At 39.4% G+C, this 18689-nt stretch overlaps 1 protein-coding gene across 1 annotated transcript in view; it reads left to right on the forward strand.

The window, feature by feature from the left end:
* Dnajc1 (DnaJ heat shock protein family (Hsp40) member C1) overlaps nt 1-18689 on the forward strand; it is a 177671-nt gene that overhangs the window by 136015 nt on the left and 22967 nt on the right. Inside the window, exon 9 of the mRNA XM_057787983.1 lies at nt 14327-14446. Within this exon, the coding sequence (XP_057643966.1) occupies nt 14327-14446 (120 nt within the window). The remainder of the gene's footprint in view (nt 1-14326; nt 14447-18689) is intronic.

Raw genomic sequence — 18689 nt, forward strand, 5'->3', positions numbered from 1 at the left:
CAGAAGAGAGAAAGAGACACAGGAGATGGACAAGTCCTGTCTTTTATAAGAGAACGTTGCAAATGTGCACAGGAGGTGCTCTTAGTGGCTGCAGCTAAGGATGTATCCTATCAGGACCCTAAAGGCAGGCCAGTCCAGATGCCTGAATACTAGCATTCTCCCTTTTATTTATTATAAAAAGGTGAGGGGTTAGAAAGGGGTAGCAGATGAGGCGGGAATGAGGACGCCGTGTTCTCGTGACTGCTTCCTGCTGACCTGGGGAATGTAGATCATCTTTGGGGTCCCTGAGAAAACTGTCCTGGGGTATCTGGCAGTTTCACTTCACTGTCCAGGCACTATGAAACCATCCAGCGCCACTTGGACTTGGCAAAATGCTGTTCAAGGTGGATCCAAGTTGACTCCCTGGAGCTCACAAGAATTCCTAGAGTTTATTAAAAGGTAAGTTTTAGACACATTTAGCATTCCCACTGTTTGTAATCTGTACCAAAATCCACATTACAGAAAAAGTAGTATACTCACATAGTAATAGTACCTTGCCAGATTAATAGCTTATCAGAATTCCACTGATTAATGTTAAAACTATGAACTTCTAGAGTCTTAATATAACCGTAGCATAGTGAGAGAGAAATGTGGAACATGTTTCATTCTTTTAAACATCTGAAGTCAGCCTTCCTTGTCACCACTTAAGCTTTCTTTAAATAAACAAACCTTAAAACACCTTATCATTTCTCATCACCACAGCATCTCCTGGACCCCCTCTTTCTATCCAATTAACCAAGAAACACAGGTTGATTACTGAGGGAAGTCATTGTAGTGTTAGTACCTTTTAAATAAAGGAATAGTAAAGAGTTCTGTGAGACTCTTTTCTGGACCTGGGGGTCATGAATACCTCTAGTGTGCTGTTGGTTCTCACCACCTGGACATGTTCTGTAGTCTTGTGCCTCCAGCTCTGTGGCTAACAGTTGGTAGTTCTGTAACAATAGCTGATTAGGAATGGTTAGAGATTTTTGAGTGTATCATTCATAGGGAAATGGATGAAGTAGGGTGTGGTTATTAAAGATAGGAGGAGGAGACAGGTCAGGAAGGAAAGCATCCACTTCCAAATGGGGTTCCCAATCCAGTAGAGTTCACTGAAGTGAACTCTGAGGTGAAGCCACATTCTTCTGGAATTGGGGACAAGGCAGTTGATCTCAGTGTCTTCTGAAGCTTAAGGGAACAGGGCCCCAGGCCTGAGGATTGTCTCTATCTCTGACTCCTATGTTGCAGCAGACCTAGACAGGACGTTTAGAGAGGAAGAGCAGACAGGTTTTGGAGCAATGAAAAAGGAAGAAAATGGAGAATTCTTTCTCAGTTTCCCAACTATCTCCTACAAGGTACTAAGGCCAGATCTGATTTGATTTGAAAGGAGTGGTCATTGGGTCTCCAAAAGATATCCCAATGGGAGTGAGGAGGTGTATGACACCAAGGATGGGGCAGAGTGGGAGAAAAAAGATCAAAGGCTTGAATATGCTAGCATCCCAGAGATCCAAGGAGGATCAGATTGAGCACAAGCTGTTTAGTACACATCATGCGAGAACAGGGGCCAAGTCCTCTGAGCCCAAGAAAGACACCGTCTCCTGGTACCAGGACTTCAGAAAAAGCCAGAAGCTAAGGAAAGGATTGTGCTCAAGAAAGGAAGCCTCACATCCAGGGGAATGGTCAGAAGTGGGTAGCCCCGCCAGAAACCCAATTGTTGGTTTTGAATGGAAGGCAAAGCCATCAGTGAATGAGAAAGTGATGTGTTGCAGGTGGAAGAGAGCGAATCTGTTGAGGGTAGAGCAGATGGGTAGGGTCCCAGCATGAAGTAGTTACTTTCAGTGGGTCCTGCCACTAAGTAAACATGCCACAAGCAACAGAGTTAGTGTAAGAGGTGTATTGGGGGAGGGGAAAAGCAGAAGAGTGAAAGGGTGTTACCTCCTTCCACCTATTGGATAACTGGCAGGATGTTGCCAAGGTCCCGTTAAAAAAAAATCAGGAAATGCTGGGAAGCAGCCATTTGGATTGATATCTAAGGGGTATTGAGACTAGGTCTGACGACAGTTCCCATGACTCTACCTCCATTGAGGTAGAGAAATAAATCCAAGAGTCTGCAATTCTTAGGATCACAGAAAATCAGAGGGAATCGGATTACATAGGCACAGCCTGTCCTGTGATGCAGATAATGGGGGCTGAAGGCTATGAGCCCAAGAGAGCCATGGTTGCCTGGTATAAGGACTTGATGAGGCCAAAAGGTGAGAAACCATACTCAAGAGACAAGTCCTCACTTGTGGAAAATGGCCAGAGGTGAAGAAGGGCAGCCAACCAATCATGATAGTGTTGGATGGGGGGACCCAGTGATTCGTTAGTTGGAGAAGTGAGGCTTTTGTATGTGGACCAGGTTCTAGGATCCAGATGCGCCTCAGCTCCAAGAGGGCCTGCTAAGTCTCATGGCACCAACGTTGTTTATTTAAAATCGGCTGAATAGGAGTCATGCCATACAACACGGCTCACATGGGAGGTTTATTGGAAGAGGAAAGAGAAGGGGCAGAAAATGGGACAGAGAGGGGAGCAGAGATTGGTCTCTGGGGACAAGAGTGATAAGAGAGAAAGAGAAAAAGAAAGAGAAAGGAGGTAGGCAAGGCCTGCTTTTTATAAGGGAACACAGAGACTATGCAGATGGGGTGCTTTTAGTGATTGCAGCTGAGGACATATCCTGTCAGGACCCTAAGGTTAGGTTAGTACAGATGCCTGAATACTAACATCAGTGACAATAGAAAAAAAAAAAAGAGGAACTACCCTATATGTCCGTCAGTAGATTAATGGATAGACAGACTATGGCGTGTATCTGTATATAATAAAATACTGTTCAACCCTGAAAAGGAGTGATACATCCTACACTGTGGATATTTACCTGTTTTATTCCAATCACTTCATGACCAGTCCTCTGCATCTGTAAGATGGTCCTAGGACGAGGGCAACAGATGCCAAGAATAACAACAGTACCACAAGGTCAGATAAAACACATATTTTTGCAGCCATGCTGTATACCACCATTTACTTAACTCCTTTTTTAGACATTTCAGTTTCAGTTGTTTTCTCTAATTTCATGGTGTGATTTCTCATTCATTTCTGTTTTCCAGTCTCTAGAAAGAGCTGATAAATTTTCATATTCATCCTGTATTAAAATTTCTGACCTACGATATGCTCTGTACTCACATTTAAATGACACCAATCAATAGGGTGGTTTTTTTAGTTTAATCAATAAAAATTAAGTACTTTGCTTTTCTTTTTTTTTTTTTGGTTTTTCGAGACAGGGTTTCTCTGTGGTTTTGGAGCCTGTCCTGGAACTCCCTTTGTAGACCAGGCTGGCCTCGAACTCACAGAGATCCGCCTGCCTCTGCCTCCCGAGTGCTGGGATTAAAGGCGTGCGCCACCACCGCCCGGCTTGCTTTTCTTTTTTAATTTATTTTATTTTATATGCATTGGTGGTTTTGCCATGGGTGTTGGGCTTCCTGGAACTGGTGTTACAGACAGTTGTGAGCTGCCATGTGGGTGCTAGGAATTGAACGCAGGTCCTCTGGAAGAACAACTAGTGCTCTTAATCACTGAGCCATCTCTCCAGCCCCTACTTTACTATTCTTTTATGTTTTAATTTATTTAATTTTATGGCCATGGGTGATCTGCGTGCTTGTATGTATGTGCACAGTATACATGCAGTGTCTTGCAGAGGCCAGACTAGAATGTTGGATCCTCTGGACTGTAGTTACAGATGATTGTGAGCTGCCAAGTGGGTTCTGGAAATTAAATCTGGGTCTGGGTGAGAGGTGGGTAGCCCCGCCAGGGACCCAATTGTTGGTTTTGAATGGAAGAACAGCCGGTGCCATTAACGATCTCTAGCCCTTTCACTTGTTTTAATACTTGAGAGATTTTTTTAAAAATATTTATTTATTTACTATGTATACAATATTCTGTCTGTATGTCTGCAGGCCAGAAGAGGGCACCAGACCTCATTACAGATGGTTGTGAGCTACCATGTGGTTGCTGGGAATTGAACTCAGGACCTTTGGAAGAGCAGGCAATGCTCTTAACCACTGAACCATCTCTCCAGCCCCCTACTTGAGAGTTTTAATTTAGTATAACAAGCATATCAACAGATAAAAGCAAACCAAAATACTTCTTCTGATTGTCCTCAAAACACAACAGGCTTATAGTAATGTTGAATGATCAGTGACTAATGTGGAAGAAACAAAGTTGAGAGGATGAACGTTGCTACTAAACAGCCCTTGTGTGAACCATGGCAGGTTGAACTCACTAGTTCTCCACGGGAATAGTAGTTTCTATTCGGTAGCAGCAGCAGTGTTAGCTGTTTCCACATGCTACCACAAAGCAGCTCTGAGCTTTATCTGCAATAAAACTGGAAATTATTTTCTAGGGTAAAAATCCTTCATCTTGATTTATAGAATTTGCAAACTTTAGCCAAGCAGTGGTGACACATGCTTTTAATTCCAGCACTCCGGAGGAAGAGGCAGGTGGATCTCAGAGTTTGAGGCCAGGTCAGCTTTGTCCACAAAGCAAGTTCCAGAACAGCCAGGACTACACAGAGAAACTCTGTCTCAAAAAAGCAAACAAACAAACAAACAAAAAAAAGCAAACCTTATCCTTACAATAATATCATGTAAATTCTAACACTACCTTAATTTTATATAAACATTCAAAAGATTGCCACTTTCAACAGTTTGTCTTGACACAGATTTTCTTTTCAACATTCACAACATTTAGGTTTGTAACCTCAGGAACTGCCAATGAATTATTGAGCCAAAATTGGGGAGCCTGAGGTCCCCCGTGACCTTAAGGTTTTCTTGACTTTTGTAGCTTTCTATTTCTTCCTGCTGGAAAATAGGGCATAGAACTAGAATATTTCTAATTGAAATGAGTCTATTTTAAGCAAATATAATTACTAAAAATGTTAACTTTCATGCTTTAAATAGATTCTAGTGCCCTAAGAATCGAGTGCCATTCTATTGAATATTGTAACCTTTGAAAAATACTGAGATGCACCCCTGTAAAATAGAAGAGAAAAAAAACAACAGATTTTTAATTTTCCCTATAGCATTTATCAATCATTTGTCCTGATTTTTTTAATCTCTTCAATTTCTTTTGGTTTCAGTTTTTTCCCCAGTAGGATAATACAGAAAATTTTCTGCCTGAAGATAGAATAGTTGTGCTCTTGAGATCACATTTAATTTTAAGAGCTATAAATCTATAAATTAAAATGTCCTCTGAGACATGAAAATATTCTCTGGTAGACCTCTGACTGCACAACCAAGAGCTCTGAACCCCCATCACTGCTCTTGGGTGTGGGTGTAGTTGTTGTCATTCCCACCATTCCCACTTAAGAAGAGTTGCCCGCATTTAGTGTGTCTCCAACTTTTTCCTACCTAGTAACAGTCTATTTTTGTATGAATTCTTTTCTGTCCCCCAAAGTTCTGCCTTTACAATGTGTTGCCATCGAGGATGTATGAGAATCCAAGGTGGTTGCAGTCTATACTCAGAAATAGTTTATGAAGGGGCTGTCAAAATATAATGCAGTAATTTCAATAAAACCTTAAAATGTTATGGAGGTAACTTAGCAGGATTAATTTAGGTGTCCTGGGGAGTTAGGAAGGCTTCTCAGAGAAAGCAGTTCTGGAGGGGAGGGAGTTCCTGGGTAGGTAACTTAGAACTGTGCATTCTAGATAGAAAGAAGCTATTCCAAAGGATCAGAACTGTGAGATAGATGGCTTGAGTATTTAGCACCAGTAGTTTTAGCTAGCTGAAGGTATCTGAGGCAGAGGTTAAGATGAGATAAAGCTAGAGAGGTAGGCCAGATCCAGATACCTAGTCTTTAGATGCCCCATGGAGGAACTTAGGATTTTTTTTCCTTAGGAAATGGGAAATATTGGTGGATTTTTAGTAGTGGGAAAATTTGTGATCAAATTTGTAGATCTTGAGCAAGTTCTATGACCTCAGTGCCTCTTCACAGTAGATAATCACATTTCCAAAGTTCTCTTGAGGACTGAATAGCAGGATGCATAGGAAATGCGTAGAACTCTGCATAGTGACTATCAACTAATAGACCTGCAGAGCTGTGTGGCTTCTCATCCAACCCCACCAGAGCCTATTTCTCTGCCTCACTTACTCATCACTAGACCTCAAGTTCAAATTTACTGTGATTATAATGTGCATATTCTTGCTTTTTTATCTCTTAGTAGTGTTAAACATTTTTCTGTAGTTACAGCTTTTTTTTTTGTTTTGTTTTCAAGACAGGGTTTCTCTGTTTAACAGTCCTGGTCATTCTAGAACTCGCTTTGTAGACCAGTCTGACCTCCAACTCACAGAGGTCTGCCTGCCTCTTGCCTCCCAAATGCTGGGATTAAAGGCATACACAACCACTGCCCAGCTGTTGGCTATTTATATACCATCTTTGGAGAAATTTTTGTTAAGATTCTTTGCCCATTTTTTTAAAACTTCATACATAAACATTGTATCTACATCTCTACCACCCTACCTTCTCCCCAATTTATGTCTTTTAATATTTTTACATGTATATATATATGTGTGTGTGTGTGTGTGTGTGTGTGCTACATGTGTATATATAATCTGAGTCTACTGTTGCTTATACATTGTACATGCATACATTCTTGGCTAACAACTAGATATTGAACATCCTGTGTACTAACCCATTCCTGGAGGAGGTTGATTTACATCTCTCAGAAATGTATAGCTTCTCATCTAAGTATGGGGCCATGTGGCATCTCTCCTGCCTATGTTAGCTTGTCAGCTAGTAGTGTCATCGTTCAGGTCTTATTTGGGCAATAATATTGTTGTATTTGTTTCTTTTGGTTTGGTTTGGTTTGAGTGTTTTTTGTTTGTTTGTTTAACAGGATTTTTCTGTGTAACTGACCTGGATCTAGCTCTGTAGACCAGACTCACAGAGATCCACCTGCCTCTGCCTCCTGAGTACTGAGATTTAAGGCACACACTCCACCATCAACTCGTTGTATTCTTAATATTTATCATTATAACAACAGACAAATAGAGCTCTCACTCCTTATCAATTGGTAGAGACTATTAGAGAAACCTACAACTGGTCAAAATGCAAAGAAGAGACTGTATGGTGCCCAATCCCAACTGATACATCTGCAGTGCAACCCTATACCCAAGGCTCAGGGAAAATTGCAGAAGAGGGGCCAGAAGGATTGGAATTGCCCAGGATGCATCTTGCTAGATAGTGTCCTCTAGGCACGGCAGGGAAATATGCCTTTGCCCCTTTTGAAAGTTTTTTAGTAGTAAGAATTTTGGGGGGGAGGGAGGGGCTGGAGAGACGGCTCAGTGGTTAAAAGCATTTATTCTTACAGAGGACCTGGGTTCGATTCCCAATACCCACATGGTGGTTTGCAACCATCTGTAACTTCATTTCCAGGGTATCCAGTGCCCCTTCTGAACTTCATGGGCATACATCATGCACATGGTATATATAGATCTGTGCGGACTAAATATTCTCACATAAAATATATAAATCTAATTAAAGTTTTGGTTTAATTTCGTGTGTGGATTTGGGGCATGTATGTGTGGAGGTCAAAGGGGAGCTTTGTGGAGTCCATTCTTTCCTTCTATGCTTTACATGGGGCTTGGGGATGGAACTCAGATGGCTAGACTTGTACAGCAAATACCTTTACTGCTGGTTCATCTCATCAGCTCAAGAGAATTTCTTATGCACTCTGGATATCAGACCCTTATCAGGACTGATGTTGGAGGAAATGCCACTTGTTGGTTCCCAGATGCCCGGCTAGCTTAGACCCAAAACAATCACATAGAAACTGTATTAATTAAATCACTGCTTGGCCCATTAGCTCTAGCTTCTTATTGGCTAACTCTTACATATTAATTTAACCCATATCTATTAATCTGTGTATTGCCACGTGGCAGTGGCTTACCAGCTAAAGTTCCCAGCATCTATCTCCAGTGGCTCCATGGCTTCTCTCTGACTCTGCCCTTCTTTCTACCAGCATACAGCCTAGCGTTCCCTGCCTAGTTCTGTTCTTCCTTGCCATAGGCTCAAAGCAGTTCTTTATTCATTAACCAATGAAAGCAACACATAGACAGAAGGACCTCCAACATTAACTGAAACTGTTGTTTTCTTTTTTTTAATATATTTATTTATTACATATACAGTGTTCTGCTTGCATGTATACTTGCAGGCCAGAAGAGGGCACCAGATCTCATTACAGTATGGTTGTGAGCCACCATGTGGTTGCTGGGAATTGAACTCAGGACCTCTGGAACAGCAGGCAGTGCTCTTAACCTCTGAGCCATCTCTCCAGCCCCTGTTGTTTTCTAATAAAGAAAATTAGTATCTCTCATTCCCATAATTATAAACTTACACTTCCTTTCAACCATCCCTGAATTTTTATCTAGCCTCCTCCTTTTCTTCAAGAGGTACAAGAAGATAGGCTGTTCTGCAGGAAACCATGGAGTTGGCCTGGCCTAGCTTCCTTGAGAGGCATTTCTCATAGGTTTTTCAGGTTAGAGCCCATGGCTTCTGGGGCACTGTACCCTCCGGTTCCTGAGAGATTGGGGCACTCCCTCAGACAGTGAAGTCTCAGGCCTCTTAGTGTTCCTCTATATGTTCCCTTGGTGGTCAAGGAAACATGAAGTTTGACAGAACAATTGGTCTTGGACATTAATCTTATGTACCCTGTATAGCTTTCAAACTTCATTGTGTCCTGGCAACTACTACTGTATTGATCCTGACAATTGCCATTATATTCTGTTGTTGATAAAGGTACAAAAGGTCTGATTGCTCTCAATAAAATTGCCATAGCTTAAGTTTTGCGACTTCTCCAACTGGCCTGGTCTCATTCGTCATGGCCATATCAGATGACCTTGCCCCAGCAGTAAGCACAGACACAGTGTTTTATACAAATTACAGACCCCACTTACAACTGTATTGGCAAGAAGTATATTCATCCATATGGCCATGATCTAGGACTTTGTGAATCCTGCAAGAAATTTGAAGTGATTGAACCAGGACTAGATTGATTCTCTTACACCCTTTGGTATGATCTCACCCAAAAAGTATATTAACCAGACTGGCCTGTGGTTGCCATCAGGAAAAGATGAAGGTCATGGCAATTAAGGATGAATCCTAAATTTTCTAAGTAAATATCTATTACCATCTTCCGTTGGCTATGTAGAAAGTAACTAAAGGAAAAGATTTCTTTCTTGGGTAAAGATGAGGAAAACACAAGAGAGGGATTCAGAATTTTTGTTTGTTTGGGGGAGTGTTGATGTAGAAGGTTCTTCTGTTTATGTATTGCTTTTGTGGGTTAATCAATAAAGAAACTGCTTGGCCTAATAGGGCAGAATTTAGGTAGGTGGAGAAGACAGAACAGAATTCTAGGAGGAAGAAAGCAGAGTCAGAGAGCTGCCATGGAGCTACCAGGTCAGACATGCTGAATCTTTCCCAGTAAGCCACAACCTTGTGGTAATATACAGATTAACAGAAATGGATTAAATTAAGATGTAAGAATTAGCCAATAAGAAGTTAGAGCTAGCCAGGCGGTGGTGGCGCACGCCTTTAATCCCAGCACTCGGGAGGCAGAGGCAGGCGGATCTCTGTGAGTTCGAGGCCAGCCTGGTCTACAAGAGCTAGTTCCAGGACAGGCTCCAAAGCCACAGAGAAACCCTGTCTCGAAAAACCAAAAAAAAAAAAAAAAAAAAAAAAAAAAAAAAAAAAAAGAGGAAGGAGAAGAACAAGAAGAAGAAGAAGAGGAGGAAGAGGAAGAGGAAGAAGAAGAAGAAGAAGAAGAAGAAGAAGAAGAAGAAGAAGAAGAAGAAGAAGAAGAAGAAGAAGAAGAAGAAGAAGAAGAAGAAGTAGTAGTAGTAGTAGTAGTAGTAGTACTAGTAGTACTAGTAGTACTAGTAGTACTAGTAGTAGTAGTAGTTAGAGCTAATGAGCCAGGCAGTGTTTAAATGAATGCAGTTTCTGTGTGTGATTATTTCAGGTAAGCTAGCCAGGCGGCCGGGAGAAAGGACCCACCCTCATCATGCAACAGAGCGTTGTTCTATTTTTTGGTGGCTCTGGTTGTCCTGGAACTTACTATGTAAATCAGGTTGGCCTCAAACACACAGAATTCCAATTGCCTAGATTCAACTTTTGGAGTTGATGTTTGAGGAAGCCTTTTCAGTGTTCAGCAATCCCAGATGTCTGTAGACAATAGGGAACATGGAGATTGCATCCAATATTTTTGACTCCTGGCTCATTGTTCAGTGGTTTTAGCATTGAAAGGTATACTGTTGGCTGACTGCAAACCATCTGAAAGGCTAAAACCATGACAAGATTACTTTCAAGAGCTACAGGAGTGTGGTGCAGCTTAGTTGACCTGATGAGAATGACAACTGTAGTCACTTGAGAAAGATTCACAGTCACAGGACACCATCATGGCTCCAAGAGAAAATCTAAACTCCACAATAAATCAAATCTGCCAAAAGTGAACAGGGAAATGTCCCAGGCAGAATATTCTCCTTCATTACAAGGTAACTATGTCAAATTTTGGTAAGAGCCACACAGAAATTAGTCTTGTTGATGGATTTATCGCAGTAGTGGAGCACTTGCTTAACACTGAAAGCAGCAACAAAGGAGCGGAGTCCTCTTCTGTGCCCAGCCTTTAGTGGAGCATATATTGCTTTGTCCAGCTCATGGAAACAGAGATTGCAGTGGGCTCCATAAGCAGCTTCATTATGAGCCCTTGTAGATGGTCAGAGGTAGCCACCTACAAGCCAGGAAGAAGGGCCTCAAGAATTTATCTTCCTAAGAGTGAAAGTAAATCTGAGATGTTTTAGTTTTCATTTTGTTGCTCTTAACATACCATTAGTTTACACAGAAGTTTGTCAAAGTCACTTTAAAATTGGAAAATAAATTATATAGCTGAAAACCAAATGCATACTAAAACTGTACAAAATATAGAGTTAGAGGAATACTATCTACACTATAGCCCTGTAACTGATATTTTAATCAAGTGACAGAATATTAAAATATTTTCTTAAGTAAAATTTGTAAGACTTTGAGTTGAATTAAGCAAACTAAAAATGGTTCAATACAAACATTTAACTATGAAGTAGGAAAGGACCTTTTACTATTCAGATGTGGAATGCAGCAAGTAATGCACATTTTTCTTTCAATGTAGTCGTGATTTTTTAGCCAAATAAATTGCATAATACTTTATATTTCGTTTTTATGGTCCAAAACTGGAAGGGGAAACTGCATGTAGGTTCTATAAAATAACAACAAGCTTTCCCTTGCCACCTCCAAGTCCTGTAACAGGAATATTAAAGATTTTCAGAGGCAACAAGTCTTTGAACATAGCAGTTTTATGACAGAAATCCATCCCAAAGGAGTCTTATTTTGATAATACAATTTAAATTTCCCTACTCATTCTTATGCATATATATTTGGGGGTCATTACATAAAATATTGAATAATTTGAAAACTTACTTTTTATTTTGTATTCAATATGGAGATTTATTCCCAGAGTGGGGCTTTTCTGATGCAAAATTGGAATGCTTGTGTAGTCACAACAGCTGTCCCTCACCATGTGGTATCTTCCATTACTTTACTGCAGCCATGAATTTTTGGCCCGATGTTTCGGTAATATTGGACACACATGGTTTTAAGTGGCAAAGCAGTATGCTTATGCATTCATTTGACTTTCACAGCTACAGTTGGGTCTGTATTAGAACAGGGAGAATACATTCACACCACGGCCACCCTCATGACTGCTGGAGTAGCTGGATCACAGTGGGCTCTGTCCCTTCTAAAAACACCGCTAACTATTGCTGAGGAATTACACATTCGCCAAAGTGCCTTGCAGCTGTGGGAGGGGGGATAATGAGTAGCTCAAAGGCCACACTCAGATTTCAGCCCACGAGTTATTATTATTACCCATCTTTTAACAATAATCGTAAAAATCGTGGCCATGAAATAACTAAAACTAAAAGGAAGCTTGCTGAGGCAGTCAGTGATTTTTTTTTTTTTCAGATTCTCAGTACAGGTATTTGATTTAAATAAACTGTCACCTTCCCAAGGAAACAGTAGTGCTAGACTCATTAACAAGAAATGAAAAATCTGATTGGAGCCGGGTGGTGGTGGCGCACGCCTTTAATCCCAGCACTTGGGAGACAGAGGCAGGCGGATCTCTGTGAGTTCGAGACCAGCCTGGTCTTCAGAGCTAGTTCCAGGACGGGCTCCAAAACCACAGAGAAACCCTGTCTCGAAAAAGCAAAAAAAAAAAATCTAATTGGTTTTTAATGTCAACCATTGATATAGGTAAGTTTTCAGAAAACCAATCCATTAAAAATAGAAGTTTTGACAGATTTCTGTTAAAACTAATGTAGACATCAGGTGATTTGCTGTGCTCTGAAGAACACTTCACTAGTTTGATTTTGGTCTGAGTCCTGTTTTAGTGAGGATCTTAATGTTCTTCATGACTTGATTTTGCACTTCCAGTTTATATTTAAATTCTCCTCAAGCTTTTGCATTTTGTATACTTATTAGCGCTTTGGATTTTAATAATAAGCATAGTATTTTCTTTGAAAATCTAATTTGTTCCTCTAAATGATATCTAAATAACTCATTTTTCCTTAAATAAGGCAAAAAGAAAGTAAAACCCTGCCACGTAATTTTTAGCTTAAGTGATACAGAGAGTTAAATTTCTGATCTTCATTAAATATCAAAGAAATTCTAGCCAGACCCAGTGTAGACTACCTTTTTATCTAAGTGAGTTTATGCATGTATTGTAGGGGCTGCACTGATGAATATGTTCGAGGCTCTCAGCCCTTAGTGGATACAAAATAGAATGATTGATAAAATCCTCCCCACTATTGGCTATTATTTACTGACTCTTAAGTGGCAGGTTGTATTTATGCCAATTTATCTGCTTCAGGGAACATTCTTGATAGCAGAACAAAGTGAATAAAAGTAGTTTGCTTTGCAAATGAATGCAAATAGGAAAGGCTTTCGGAAAGCCCTTTAACAGGGGCAGTGCACTTTGATTATGAGTGAAGCTGCCATTTGGACATGGTGAAAAGAGCATGCTTGAACCATTGATTGGGGAAGACAGTAAAAAGTCAGGAAGGGCCCCCGTTAGGCTTGCAGTGAGGCAGGCGGATGTCAGTGTGGTTAGAGCACAGTGGGAGAATGACAGGGAGGATTAGTGTCAGGGAGAGGCTTTGCTGGAGCTATGGAGATAGTCCCTGGGGTCACTCACCTCTAACTGTTGTTCTGTGCTGATGGTTCTGTAATGCAAACCGCCTGATGTATGCTTGTTCATTATCGGAAATGGTGATTAGAAAAGGTATTTGTTTCTAAGATTTTTCTCCCACTACCCCCGCCCCGCTTCTCTTTCTTTTCAATTAAAGGAAAATGAGGTGGGCTTCCTTCATCTCCCATTGTTTAATGCCAGAGTGGCTACTGCCTCTGCTTAGGCTAGAATATAGTTGTCATATTATGTTTTTTTCTTATCCAATAGTGATTTATGTTTCTTTACTCAGTTTTAGGTTTTGACCATTGGTTGTCATTAGTAGTGAAACTCAGGAATATGTTGCTGCTAGAATTTTTGTGCAGTTTCATAATCTTTCACTGTTCCAACTATTAAAAACTTTACATGGACTGGACGGTTCACATCTTGGTGTAAGAGTTTCTTGGTGTAAGGTTTTACTTGTTCTCAAGTTTTACAGAATGCTAGCATTTGGCAAATTCAACAATTCTAAAATGAATGCTGCTATTGTTACATAGAATGAGCAAGAAATATATCCTTGCACGGTTCTGATTCTCAATGCTCAATCTATTCAGATTTTCATGTATACATCTAAGAGCTGTTTTGTTTTCTTTTATAGTATTTTTTACTTCAAAATTTTGCTAGCCATATTATGTGAGTTGTATGAGCAGTACTCCATTTTGTGGCAAGAGTTTCTTAAAGGCTTTGATAATGGTTTTTTACTTTAATGTAAAATTGGTCTTTTTTAAAGTATCTCCAAAACTTGGTTTTGCATTATGTAGTACTTCCATTTTCTTATATGCATATAAAAATCTTGCAAAAACTGCTGGGACTCCATTCTGCCAATAAAGATGCTGCCTCAGACTAAACTTAAATACATGTTTAGTACTATTGGTCATTGTAGAAAGGGTTCTGCCAATAATTGTTTCACAGGCTTGTTAATGTTTTAGTAAGCGTTTTTCCAATTATTTTTTTCCTTTAATGTCTTACAGGCACCTGAATGGACAGAAGAGGACCTAAACCAGCTGACAAGAAGTATGGTTAAGTTCCCAGGAGGGACCCCAGGTCGATGGGAAAAGATTGCCCATGAATTGGGTCGATCTGTGACAGATGTGAGTTCACTGAGATTTGCATTGTATGGGGAGTGACAAACCAGAACAAGCCAACTATGCAGGAGGCAGACTTAGATGGGTCCTGGGTTATCTGTGGAGAAAGGACCTGGGAGTAAACCATTAATGAAATAAGCAAGAAGCAGATGTGCGTCCATCCCCTGCTCCGCAGTATAACAGCTGTGTGAAGAATTGTAGTATTCAGAGACTTAAACTACTGAAACCTAATCATAAGAAACAGTGTTAGGTTCTGTGTTTATATTGACCCTTTAATTGTGGCAAAAACAGTTTTCAAACTGATCAGAATTAGAAAGGTGATATTTCAGTCTTAACAGTGATATACAGATTGCTGGTGTATTTAGACAGGTGGTTTGGGTTAATGAACTAAGCACTAGTCTTCATGCAGATGGAATGTTTCTGACCATTCATTCTGGCGTATATGTGTGAATGACCATACCCAACACCCAGAAGACAAAGTACTGACCGGGGACCTTTTGACATAGCAAGTTAGATGTTTTCATTCGGGAATCTACAATAGGGCACCTAACATGTGCCAGGTCTTCAAACATCTAATTAGAAGTGAGAAAGGAACTCTCCTGTCTCAGTTATCAAACTGATATTTGTGTAAAGCATGGTAATACCCTTTACTAAATTTCTTTTAAATACATCTTATATGATTAAAAGTTCTTCTAGAGTTGCTAAAAGCAAAGATTTAAATTTCCTCTTTAATTCTCTTAGCATGCCTTTAGGTCTTTACAATGAGCACACATTTTAATGAGCACAGTAGTAAGACACAACTACCAAAGCAATGAGATTTGTTATAATCGCTATAACTTACTATCCAGAGGAAACTTTTTATTTTTTTTTATTTAGAAACAAACATAACAAACATATATATTTAAAAGTACTGTCAATTTTTTTTGTATTCCTCTTTTTCTTTTGGTTAGCATTTGCACTGAGTTTCCATTACGTATATATTTATAAGTGTGATCAAGGGACAAAAGCTATTATCTAGTAACATATCATTTCTGTGATTAGCTCTTGGAGAACCATAGGAATTCCTTTTCTTCTAAGAGCTCTGCTAGAATATGGATTTCATCTTCCCATTTTAAGGTATTTTGTAAGGAGTGTTATAACTAACCACATTAAAAACATTCCAAAGTTACTGATATTTTAAACATTACATTTTTTAAATTGCTAAAATAATTTTTAAACATTCTAAAAATACTATTTTAAAGAGCCCCAAACTTTTAATTTGATTGTATAAAGGAAAACAGTATGCTAATTAGTATCTTCTTAAGAGGCAAAGAATGACAGCACTGTGCATCCAGTCCTCTGGAGACAGAGGCAGGTGGATCTCTGTGAGTTCCAGGACAGCCAGAACTGTTACATAGAGAAACCCTGTCTCAAAAAACAACAACAAGCAAGCAAACAAATAAATGTAGTAAAGAATGAAGACTGAAAAATGCTGGAGTTTTCCAGAGTGTCACCAGCAGAGCCTCGCAGAATTAATTCTATTCTTAGTTTATAGGAGTAGCATTTTTTTTTTAACTTTTGCAAATTTATACTGTGTGTTTTACTGATTTCTTGGAGAGGTTGATTTTATGTCTGCAATACTTTTTAGTATGAAGTGGTTAACTGTGACTTTTTGAGTATGTGTTTGTACACACTGCATGATGTATTCTGTTTTCACAAAATCAAAAGTACCTTAAATAGTTAATAGAACTAAACTTCCATGGCCTCCCACATGCCATTGTAACTTTTCTCCTGTGTCACTATTTAATTTACTACACTATTTAAGTTACTACACAGCTTCACTGTGCATTTCAGTAAGCAAAGAGAGACAGAGACATTCTCTTTTTAAAAAAATGTGGGTACAAAAATTAATTATGAATTATGAAAGTCTGCTCTTTAGCATATGCTTGTCCCCAGCCAGCTTGATTAACTCAAATTAACTTGTTTTTGTTAATCTATGTTCTGTCACGTGACTCGGTTACCTTTGCTCTGTACTGTGTATATGACTTCTTCCGAGTCTCCAGGCATTCCTCACATAATCCACATGCCTAGATTTCTTCTCTTTCTCTCTCTCTCCCTAGAAATCCTACCTATCTCTTTTGCATAGCCACTGAAGCTCTTTATTAAGTCAATCATAACATCACCTCTTCTACACAGTGTAAACAAATATTCCACAACATTTTCCTCTTTTTGTCTAAATAAAAAGGAAAGGGTATAACTGTAACACAGGAAAAACTATACAATAAGAACAATAATCAGGTAAGAATTACATTTACAATTCTCAGTTCATTTGTATTTATCATCTTTGAAAAAAGTACTGTATTATCATATCTTAGTGAGTCCAAACTTTTATACCAAAAATACTTTTTGTTATAACTTATATTTTCATCCTAAAAATATCTTTTTAGATAAACAACTTATACTTTTACATTTCTCAACCTTATAAACTGTACATCTCTTATGTGAGTAAACTAGAAGTGCAGGGCAAACAACTTTCAAAACTATAGAAATGATAGAGATAGCTGGCTACCTGGACTGAGGTTCCTCTACAATGTTGGGGCATCCATCTTTGGCCTACAGGCCTAGAATATCTGACTGCCTTCTGTGAAGCAGGAATTTTGAAGGACTGTCCTATCTTATCTTAGCAAAGTTTGGCAGTCACCTTCTTTTGTGTATCCTTTATTCTATCCTTTCCCTATACCCCTTTTCCCTTTCAGAAAGAGATCCTTGAATCCCAGCTCCCTTGCTTAGTTTCCTCCCTCATCATGACCAGCAACAATTTGCAACCAACCACACTAAATGATGACAAAAACCACGAACCCCATCTCTTGGGAATGTGGGTGTCATATTTTCTAAGCTGCTTCCTGTTGTCTGAAAGCAATGACATCTTTAGGTACCCTGAGAAAACTGGGGAAAACAAGTCCTGGGAGAGCTGACTGCATCGTTTGTTGTCAGTCTCTGTGTGATTCATCTGAAGACCTGGCTGGAAGTGAGACTGGGCCATCTCAGCAGCTTTGAAATTCTAGATGTAGAGTCTTGGGGAAACTGCGACAGATCTAAGAGGCTGGATTACTTGGGCTATTTGTTTTGTCTTTATTAACATCCGATTCTTTTGTTCTGAAAAAATAACCAAGTTTTAAAGGTAACATACATATCTGCTTTAACACAAGTATGGAATAGGGGTGTGTACAAGGCAGCCAAAGATGATTTGGTCAGCTAGAAGCTAGCTCTGCCCTCTGATTCAAGGTAAACTTTATTGGCACAGCAGAGTGGCAATGTGAGCAATTCTGCAACATGAAGACAGCTAACTTTTTTAAAAAAATAATTTGTGTTTATTCTTTGACAATTTCATACACAAATAATTTGTGTTGGTCATATTGTAGTATTGGTTTTTTTAGTTTACTTATTATTTTATATGTATGGGTATTTTGCCCATATATGTCTATGCACCAGATTCATGGATGCCTGGTGCCCAAGGAATCTAGAAGAGGACAACAGATCCCTTGGGACTGGAGATGGAAAAAGATGTGAGTTGCCATGTCGGTGCTGGAAATTAAACCCAAGTCATCTGAAGAGCAGCCAGTGTTCTTAACTGCTGAACTGTCTCTCCAGATCCCCAGCAAACTTGTTTCAGTGATGCCCAAGAATGACTTGTGAGCCAGACTAAAGTAGCTGAAGTGGTTTCAGCTGGTACAATTCCTTTAGTAGACTGTTAAGTGAAAGTTGATCACACTTTAAAAAGGTCACTTATACTTCTTTTTGGCTTGCAATGTTCATTAGATTTGTTGTCATTAAGTATTTGATTGTGGAAGATAAACCATCTCCTCTTACCCTATCCACTGACCTAACCTGGCCGCCAGCCCCAGGTCTGTGCAGCTGCTGTTTGACCTGGCTCCCTTCTAAGTGTAGCTTCAGGCTTTCTGCTTTCCTTCCAGAAACAATTGACCTTTAACAGGGAAAGGTGAGAGTGTGGCTGTGCTGGGGTCTATATGGCTCTTGATTTAGATTGTTAGATTCTAGTAAACGTCCTATTTTTATCCCTCAGTTTAAAAAAGAATCAGTATATTACTTGTCATAATTAAAGTATTAAATTATGCTGTGGATAAGTACAAGCAGTATTTTAGTTTAAAAATTTTTTACATATTTTTTTAACTCAGGTAAACTGTAAGGCCAATTTATTGGGGCTTAAATATTTTAAATGTTAATTACGTGCTTTTGGCATATAATCTTA

Source organism: Chionomys nivalis, chromosome 13 (genome assembly GCF_950005125.1).
Source record: "Chionomys nivalis chromosome 13, mChiNiv1.1, whole genome shotgun sequence".
Taxonomy (NCBI): Eukaryota; Metazoa; Chordata; class Mammalia; order Rodentia; family Cricetidae; genus Chionomys; species Chionomys nivalis.